General features: G+C 57.2%; 4 protein-coding genes across 4 annotated transcripts in view; 3 read left to right on the top strand and 1 right to left on the bottom strand.

Moving 5' to 3' along the window:
* The window catches only part of PTSG_03317 (ubiquitin carrier protein), a 3,124-nt gene extending 2,221 nt beyond the window's left edge, over positions 1 to 903 (top strand). The window contains exons 6-7 of the mRNA XM_004995838.1: positions 127 to 217; positions 395 to 903. Coding sequence (XP_004995895.1) covers positions 127 to 217; positions 395 to 426 — 123 coding nt within the window. The 3' untranslated portion in view covers positions 427 to 903. The remainder of the gene's footprint in view (positions 1 to 126; positions 218 to 394) is intronic.
* A 241-nt stretch (positions 904 to 1,144) lies between these two features.
* On the bottom strand, positions 1,145 to 3,966 carry PTSG_03316 (sterol desaturase). The gene is made up of 4 exons (XM_004995837.1): positions 2,946 to 3,966; positions 2,478 to 2,647; positions 1,674 to 2,186; positions 1,145 to 1,426 (listed from the first exon to the last, which is right to left on the bottom strand). The coding sequence occupies exons 1-3, from the start codon at positions 3,917 to 3,919 to the stop codon at positions 1,675 to 1,677; spliced, it is 1,656 nt and encodes a 551-aa protein (XP_004995894.1). The 5' UTR covers positions 3,920 to 3,966; the 3' UTR covers positions 1,145 to 1,426; position 1,674.
* Positions 3,967 to 5,600: 1,634 nt separating this feature from the next.
* Positions 5,601 to 7,190, top strand: PTSG_03315 (uncharacterized protein; the record flags this gene model as incomplete). Its single annotated transcript, XM_004995836.1, has 1 exon — positions 5,601 to 7,190. The coding sequence occupies one exon, from the start codon at positions 5,601 to 5,603 to the stop codon at positions 6,795 to 6,797; it is 1,197 nt and encodes a 398-aa protein (XP_004995893.1). The 3' UTR covers positions 6,798 to 7,190.
* Positions 7,191 to 7,563: 373 nt separating this feature from the next.
* The window catches only part of PTSG_03314 (lysozyme), a gene marked incomplete at its 3' end in the record, with an annotated part of 1,800 nt that continues 671 nt past the window's right edge, over positions 7,564 to 8,692 (top strand). Inside the window, exons 1-3 of the mRNA XM_004995835.1 lie at positions 7,564 to 7,703; positions 7,923 to 7,969; positions 8,139 to 8,505. Coding sequence (XP_004995892.1) covers positions 7,578 to 7,703; positions 7,923 to 7,969; positions 8,139 to 8,505 — 540 coding nt within the window. The 5' untranslated portion in view covers positions 7,564 to 7,577. The remainder of the gene's footprint in view (positions 7,704 to 7,922; positions 7,970 to 8,138; positions 8,506 to 8,692) is intronic.

Raw genomic sequence — 8,692 nt, 5'->3', positions numbered from 1 at the left:
CACACCACCACTGACCACCACCACCACCACCACCACCACCACCACCACCACCACCACCACCACCACCACCACCACCACCATCATCATCATCATCGCCACCACCACGTGTTTGCTTGCTGGCGTCAGGCGCTACTTGGATCGCCGGAGCCGGACGACCCGCTCGACGCCGCGATCGCCAAGATGTGGAAGGAGAACCACGCCCAGGCCGTCGCAACAGGTCGGCTGTGCTGTGTTGTGGTCTGTTGTGTTGTGTTGTGTTGTGTTTTGCGTCGGTGTGTCTCTGCCCAACATTTCGCGTTTCCTCTCACACATGTTTCACATTCGTGGCACCGCCTTCTTCTCATCCCGAATGACCACCCCCACCCCTTCGCTCTCCCTTGGCCGTCACCAACAGCTAAGGAATGGACGAGGCAGTTCGCCATGTGATGCAAGCACTAATCGGACAACCCATCCTTAACCCCCACCTCGCTTCGCGGACACAGCCACCTGCACTCGATTCCCGTGTCCTCCCCTCCTTCCTCGTTCACTCATTTCTCCATTTCTTTTGCAGCCGTGGCCTGTGTTTGTGTTGCCTGCCCTCTTTGTCGCATCAAGTGTTATCTCCTGCCTGCCCGTACAACGCCCATGATTGACTGTCACCTGCTTGCCACTTGTTGTGTGTGAAGTTGTTGTTGCTGTTTGCTAGTTGCTGGTGCTCCCATTGCTCTTCCCCTTTCTGACTTCAAACCGATTCACCTACACCTGCGTTTGCACGCCTGTGCGTATATGTGCTGTTCCCGTGTCAGTGTGCGTATTCTTGTCGCTGTGTTTTTTTTTTTTTTTTGTCTTGCCTGCACGAAACATGTGCTTCGAAATACACTCTCGCTTGTCATTGAGCCGTTTACTCAGTGGCGTTGTGCTGCCCTTGAAGCCTGCGGTGCTGCTGCAGTGCTGCGGTGGTGTTGGATACGCGGGGGGGGGGGCGGGGTCTCACGCACACATGCACACACGTGCACACACACACACACATATGCACACGCACGTACGCACGCACACGCGCAGGTGTGGTCATCAGCCGTAACAGACGAAGCACAAATGGGTGAGAGAAACCAGCAACGTAACAAAACAAATTGCAAGAACGAAGGAAGAGAAGCAAATGCTCACAACAACCATCTCTCCTTGTGATGATGATGATGATGATGATGATGATGATGATGATGATGATGATGGCTGCTTTCACAACCATGCACAACCAAGCACAAAGGAGCAAGGATGGGGTCAACACTAACCCGATGCACTACGTGACAGCAGAGTACGCAGACGCAGACGGAGAGAAAAAGAAGGACGAGGAGGAAGGAATGGGGAAAGGGTAGGGAGGAAGATTGGACGAAAAGAAGAAGAGGGGAGGAGAAAAGACATGCGACGAATGTCAGGGCGTGTCTGCATCCTGCAAGAAAGTGAAAGCATGAGTGTGTCTGTTTGTGAGTGTGCATACAGATGATGACGCACATGCATATGCACATACTCAGTTGACACACACACACACACGCACGTAAACACACGCACGTAAACACACACACACACGCACGCACGCACGCAAACACACGTACAGACACACACACGTAAACTCACAGACACACACATACAAACACACACATACATACACACACATACACACAGACAGAGTCACTTACTTCAATGGGTCTTCTTGGCGCTGGCAGCCGGGCGGCCGGGCCAGAGGCCAGTGAGGGTGAGAAGAAGGCCAAAGAAGTGCAGTGCAGACAGGCCGAGCTGCACGCGCCAAACGGTGCCTGCAGGCAACCCAAAGAGGTCGCCAAAGACCGCAGGGCACCAGTAGGGGAGAAACAGCGCAATGGCGGTGATGCACACGGTGACGTGGGCAGCGGCAGCGAGCGGGTGAAAGTCGAGGAAGAGCGCAAGCGTCACGCTGAGAGCAAAGGCAAAGCCAATGCCAGCGAGTGCCGGCGTGTATGCCTTGCCGATGAACAGGAGGCCAATCACAGCGGCGGTGAGGTACATGAGGAACTGAGCGAAGAAGTAGATGGCAACAACGTGACTGGAGAAGGGGCGGCGAAGGCGGAGGCGTGATGCATCGTCCTTGGTGGGACGGAGCGTCCGCTTCTGCATCACCGTCGTCCAGCCGGGACCAACGACAAGGATGCGCGCAAACTCAACCAAACTGAAGCCTGCGTGCAATGTGCATGTGTGTGTGTGTATTGTTGTTGTGGTGGTGGTGATGATGATGAGGGGAAGGCCATGCGACAAGACAGAAGAGATCGGCACACACAGGCAGGCAGGAATGTAGAACCCCAGCCACGCACAGACACACAGACACACACAGATACACACAGACACACAGCCACACAGCCACACACAGCCACACACACACACACACAGCCACACACACACACACACACAGACACACACAGATACACACAGACACACACAGACACACACAGGCACAAAGAGATACACACCTTTGATGAGGAAGTGGCGCTTGATGCGGCCAAGGATGGTCTGGAAGCCCGTGTACTGGAGGCATGGCTCGAGCCAGGACTCGACAGGCCGGATCACACCGTACAGCTCAATCTCCTCCTGTTTGCGGTCCCAGTTGTAGCGCCGCACATCCTCGGCCTCGTCAAGGAAGCTGCCACGGCAGTGCAGGTTCGCGCGCGCGTGTGTGAGATGAAAGCTCAAGGCACAGCACGCTTGTGCAGCACCAAGTGGGATAGACGCACGACAAACGGGCGAGATCGTGCGCAAAGTTCACATGCACATTGACTCGTACGCGAAAGGAACTGTACGCTCACAAACAAGTTCAATACATTTGCTTTGCATACCACGCATTGCGCCATACATTCATACATAAACATACAACCACCAACCACCACCACCACCACCACCACCACCACCAACACAAGCAACACCACCACCACGCGACTCACGATCCGAAGATGCGGTCCCAGATGATGAGGACGCCGCCAAAGTTTTTGTGGACGCGACGGTCGTGATGCACGCGGTGGTGGGACGGCGTGGAGAAGAACCACTCGATCGGGCCAAGCCGGTCCACAAGGCAGGTGTGCACCCAGAACTGGTACACTGTGTTGAGGGAGCTGTTGATGAGGTAGACTTGGGGCGGGATGAACAGGGCAAAGGGCAGCTTGAGGAGCTCGCCACACGCGGCCTGCCACCACGACTGGCGCAGGGCCGTGCTCAGGTTGTAGTGCTCCGAGCTGTGGTGGACCTGGTGCCCGGCCCAGAAGAGCTGGTTCGTGTGGTAGAAGCGGTGGGCCCAGTAGTAGGCAAAGTCCGCGGTGAAGAAGCCCGCAATCCAGATGGGCCAGGCGTCCACATCCGGGCGGAAGAGGGCGGCCTTCTCCCAGATGAGGGCATACCCAAAGTAAGGCCCAATCGCCTTGAGCAGCGGAGAGATGACGGTGACGATCACAAGCTGCTGCGTGGCGCCTGCGGTGATGGAGCTCCACGAGTCCGCCAGCGAGTAGCGGGCAGCCTGCGCAACGCGGAGCGCCTTGGACAGCTGCATGAGCGCAAGCTCAACAAGCATGAGCGCAAAGTAGAAGGGGATGGCAGCGATGGTGTACTCAATGGCACCACTGCTCTTCTTGAAGTATCGCGGCCCGAGGTACAGCACGCCCCAGCCGGACAGCACGGTCGCACCAATCAGCACCAGCTGGCTCACGGCATACACCCAGCCAGGCGCAGGCGCAGACGCGGGCGCAGGGGCCGCCTTTTGCGGCGAGCCAGTGCTCGCAGTGCCATTGCCGTTCATCGTGGGTGCACCACTGTCGTTGGGGAGGCCTTGCGCCGTCTTGCCAGTGCCAAAGGTGGCCACGGGCGCAGGCGAGGTGGAGGAGGGTGCAGGTGCACCACGCGAAGCAGTCTCGTCAGCCACGGTCATATCGACACACAACAACAACAACAAGTCCTGCGAAACACCACACGCAATGTAGAAATGTTTCGGGTATCTTCAACAGTCATCTACACCACACATTCTGTGGCGACTGACTTCAGTTTTCCCCAAGACGGCACGAACCGCTTGCTTGCTTCTTGCTTGCACGAACAAACGACGAGGAGCGGGGGATGAACACCCTGCAGTGCCTGTTGACATGCACGCGCAGGTAGCTGTGTGTGTGCATGTGTGCGTGCATGTGTGTGTGCGTGCATGTGTGTGCGTGCATGTGTGTGCGTGTATTTGGCACGCACAACTACAAGCACTGCTTCATCGGCCTGAAAAAAGGAGCAGCAACAGCACGACAAGTGCAGCGCAGTTACATGATCATGGCGAGCATGCTCATGATGAGGGTGATGGTGATGGCGTGGCGTGTCTGTAAGGACAGGAATAGGTGAGGCATTGTGAGCCGCCACGACGTGCGCATGATGTGCGTGGCGTGCACGCACCGGGCTATTCTTTGATGCGACGCACACCTGCCACCCCTGCACGCACCGCTGCATCGCTGCGGCATCGCAGTATCGCAGCACATATCCCCTCCACGTATTGCACCGCAACGCAGCACCCAGCGCAGCACCCAGCGCGCACGGCTCCCATGAACACGCACATACGTGCAGAGGCACACACAATACACACGCATGCGTGCATGTTCGTGCTGGCGTGAACATGCACACGAACATGCAAGGGATGGAGTGCACGCACCCTTGTCCCTCCCGCCTCCCAGATCACCGAGCTTGCAGGCATAACTGCTTGCCGTTGCACGGGGGTTTGAGCGAGCCGGCTGCAGCGCAGCGCTCTCGCCCTATTTGTGAAGGTCGAGGTGATGGCGAGTTCATTTTTCATCTGCACCCAGCATTGCGACTCACCACCAGACCTCAAGAGGAAACGCCAAGCACCTCCAAGCCCAGGACCAGGCCCACACACTGTGCGTGACCTTCACCGCAACTGACCACCTCCTCGTCTTTGAGCGAGCGTTCCTCTGTTCCCCGCGCACACCTCTTCGCACACCTCTTCGCGCACGACCGACAAGATGCGGCTGCACGCGTTTGCGGTCGCCGCTGCGTGCCTGATGCTCTTGCACGCAACGTCTGCTGTACCAGCATATCCGTCGTACACGACGACGGAGAAGGCCTACCACAACAACAAACGGAGGCACCCGCTTACACGACAACCAAAGGCTTACACCACAAACTCTGCTATCGACTATAGGGACAACCAGGCACACACAATACACACGCATGCGTGCATGTTCGTGCTGGCGTGAACATGCACACGAACATGCAAGGGATGGAGTGCACGCACCCTTGTCCCTACCGCCTCCCAGATCACCGAGCTTGCAGGCATAACTGCTTGCCGTTGCACGGGGGTTTGAGCGAGCCGGCTGCAGCGCAGCGCTCTCGCCCTATTTGTGAAGGTCGAGGTGATGGCGAGTTCATTTTTCATCTGCACCCAGCATTGCGACTCACCACCAGACCTCAAGAGGAAACGCCAAGCACCTCCAAGCCCAGGACCAGGCCCACACACTGTGCGTGACCTTCACCGCAACTGACCACCTCCTCGTCTTTGAGCGAGCGTTCCTCTGTTCCCCGCGCACACCTCTTCGCACACCTCTTCGCGCACGACCGACAAGATGCGGCTGCACGCGTTTGCGGTCGCCGCTGCGTGCCTGATGCTCTTGCACGCAACGTCTGCTGTACCAGCATATCCGTCGTACACGACGACGGAGAAGGCCTACACCACAACAACGGAGGCACCCGCTTACACGACAACCAAGGCTTACACCACAACCACTGAGGCACCCGCTTACACGACAACCAAGGCTTACACCACAACCACTGAGGCACCTGCGTACACCACAACCAAGGCCTACACCACAACAACGGAGGCACCCGCTTACACGACAACCAAGGCTTACACCACAACCACTGAGGCACCTGCTTACACCACGGAGAAGAACCCATATGCTCCCAAGACCACAACCGAGGCCCCGTCCTACACCACAACCAAGGCCTACACAACAACCAAGGCGTACACCACCACGACGGAGGCGCCCGCTTACACAACAACCAAGGCGTACACCACAACCACGGAGGCACCAGTGTACACCACCACCACGAAGGCATACACCACCAAGCCTCCCGCCTACACCACGGAAGCGCCCGCTTACACCACACAACCTCCACAGTACACCACACAGCCTCCACAGTACACCACGCAGCCCCCTGCATACACCACGGAAGCGCCCGTCTACACCACGCAACCACCGCAGTACACAACTGAGGCGCCGGCCTACACGACTCAACCACCACAGTACACGACGCAGCCACCAGCTTACACCACGCGGCCCGCCTACCCTGTCTACACGACCCAACCACCCGCATATACGACTCAGCCACCACAGTACACCACCCAGCCGCCACAGTACACGACTCAACCGCCACAGTACACCACCCAGCCCCCCGTCTACACGACGCAACCACCCAAGTACACGACAAAGCCACCTGTCTACACCACGCAGCCACCTGTCTACACGACCCAGCCGCCCAAATATACCACGCAGCCACCTGCCTACACGACGACCACCAAGTGCAACAACGCCTACGGCGGCTGCGATGACGTGGCGCAGGGCGATCCCAGCGGCAACACGGACTCGTCCGCCTCTGGCGCCAACGGGTCTGGCCTCTCCGCCGGTGCCATTGCAGGCATCGTTGTTGGCGCGGTGCTGCTTGTCGGCGTTGTTGTTGGCGGCGCCTTCTACGCAACGAAGAAGCACCAGCAAACCGTCCTCCCGACGAACAACACGCCAGCCGAGGCGGACCACGCCTAAAGGCATCTGAATGTGTTGTGAATGTTTCGTTTGTGTGTGTTTGTGTGTGCAAGTGCACGCAGTGGTTTGTACCTACTCCCGCGTTGTTGTTGATGTCCCATTCCTATGCTGGTGTTGAGGCACATTGTCCCCCTCCCCCTGCCTCTCTCTTGTTGCCCTTTGTGCTTTGTGCGTGCTTGCATGCCCCCTTCCCTCTTAAATCTTGCAAGATGAGCGGTTTGTATTGCTGTGGGCTGTGTTGCTTGTTCATTGGAGGAGTGGGTGGTCGCTTTGTTTTGCTTCTCGGCTTGCGTGTGAAGCGATCCTGTGATGGTGGTGGTTGTCGATGCGTGCGCCGTTTTGATGAAACTTGACTGGCTCATGTTTCCCATACAAAACGACATACAGAAAACGAAGTGCTGAAATGTGCGTGCAGTCAGTGTCAGTGAGCTAGTGAGACTAGACGACTCATGATGTGACATGACAGCGCAGAGTTGGCGTGTAGTTGGCGTGTAGCTGCCTGTGCGTGCGTGCGTGTGAGGGAGAGAGGGAGAGAACGGGAATGCTGAAGCGGGGCAGAAACGAGACATGTTGTGTCAGCAGACGCAGAAAGAACAGCAACGCGTGCCAAACAAACAACAACAACAACAACGCAGCAACGCAGCAACGCAGCAACGCGTTCAAATTGTGCGCGGCTGGACGATCGACTGAATTCAGGGTTGTACCCTTTTGTGAGGCAAAAGTTCCCACACAGCAACACAAACAACGCACTTTCCCTTCCTCCAAACAACACTGCCAAAGATGAAGGTGTTTGCGTTTGCTGCAGTGGTGTGCGCTGCTCTTGTCGCCGTGGCGCTGTGCCCGATGGGCGCTGAGGCCACCTATGGCGTGGACGTCTCCCAACAGACCTACGAGAACGCCTGGAGCGTGAGTTCATGTGTACATGTGTGTGTGTGTGTTGTACGTGTGTGTGCGTGTGTGTGTTGTGTGTGTGTGTGTGTGTGAAGGTTGTGTGTGAGTGCATGTGTGTGTGCTTGTGTAGGCTGTGCGTGTGTGTGTGTGTGTGTGTAGGTTGTGTGTGTGTGTGTGTGTGTTTGATCCATCCTGTCTGTGTGTGGCTCGCTTCATGCGTGATTATACCACCAGACCACGTGTATCACTCGTGCTGCCCTCAATTTCCCACACGTACACACGTACACTCTCACGACCCACTGCACACACGCTGGACATTCCCTCTCCCATCTCTCACCCCCACCCCCTCCCAAACACACACACACACACACACACACACACACACACACACACACACACACACACACACACACACACACACACACACACGCACACACCACCACACACCAGGCCTCAAGTCCAACGGGTACGCTTTGGTGTCATTCGCTGCTTCATGTCGACGGGCCACCCGGACCCCAACTGCCCGCACACCATCTACAATGCTTGGGATGGCGGCATGGACCACGTGGACATCTACTTCTTCCCTTGCCCCACATGCGGCAACCCGGCCGGCCAGATCGACGCCATGGTCGCCAACCTCGCCAAGTACAACATCAAGCCCGGCAACGCCAAGCCAGGCACCTACGGCATGCTGTGGCTCGACATTGAGGGCCCGCAGTACTGGACCAAGGACGTCGGCGCCAACCGCAACTTCTTCAGCGGCCTCGTCTCCCAGGCCAAGGCCCACGGTATCCACCTCGGCGTTTACACCAGGCAAGTGCAATGTGTGTGTGTGTGTGTGTGTGTGTGTGTGTGTGTGTGTGTGTGTGTGTGTGTGTGGGTGAGAGTGTGTGCGGGGCAAACGCGGGCTGTGAATAAAATAAGGGGTGCGTTCGCGGACAAGAAGGAAAAGATCGTTAGGAAGGAGTAAGACCATCACCATCGCTTTTATCTGCTGAACACCA

Source organism: Salpingoeca rosetta, assembly GCF_000188695.1.
Source record: "Salpingoeca rosetta unplaced genomic scaffold supercont1.7, whole genome shotgun sequence".
In the NCBI taxonomy this organism is placed as follows: domain Eukaryota; class Choanoflagellata; order Craspedida; family Salpingoecidae; genus Salpingoeca; species Salpingoeca rosetta.
This window is presented reverse-complemented; position numbering and strand designations above follow the sequence as displayed.

Excerpts from the sequence above, each read along its gene's own strand:
- PTSG_03316 (XM_004995837.1), bottom strand. The coding sequence starts at position 3,919 with ATGACCGTGGCTGACGAGACTGCTTCGCGTGGTGCACCTGCACCCTCC. Across the intron at positions 2,648-2,945 it reads TGGGACCGCATCTTCGGATC|CTTCCTTGACGAGGCCGAGG; the intron begins GTGAGTCGCGTG and ends CTGCCGTGGCAG. Across the intron at positions 2,187-2,477 it reads GCGCCACTTCCTCATCAAAG|GCTTCAGTTTGGTTGAGTTT; the intron begins GTGTGTATCTCT and ends CATTGCACGCAG.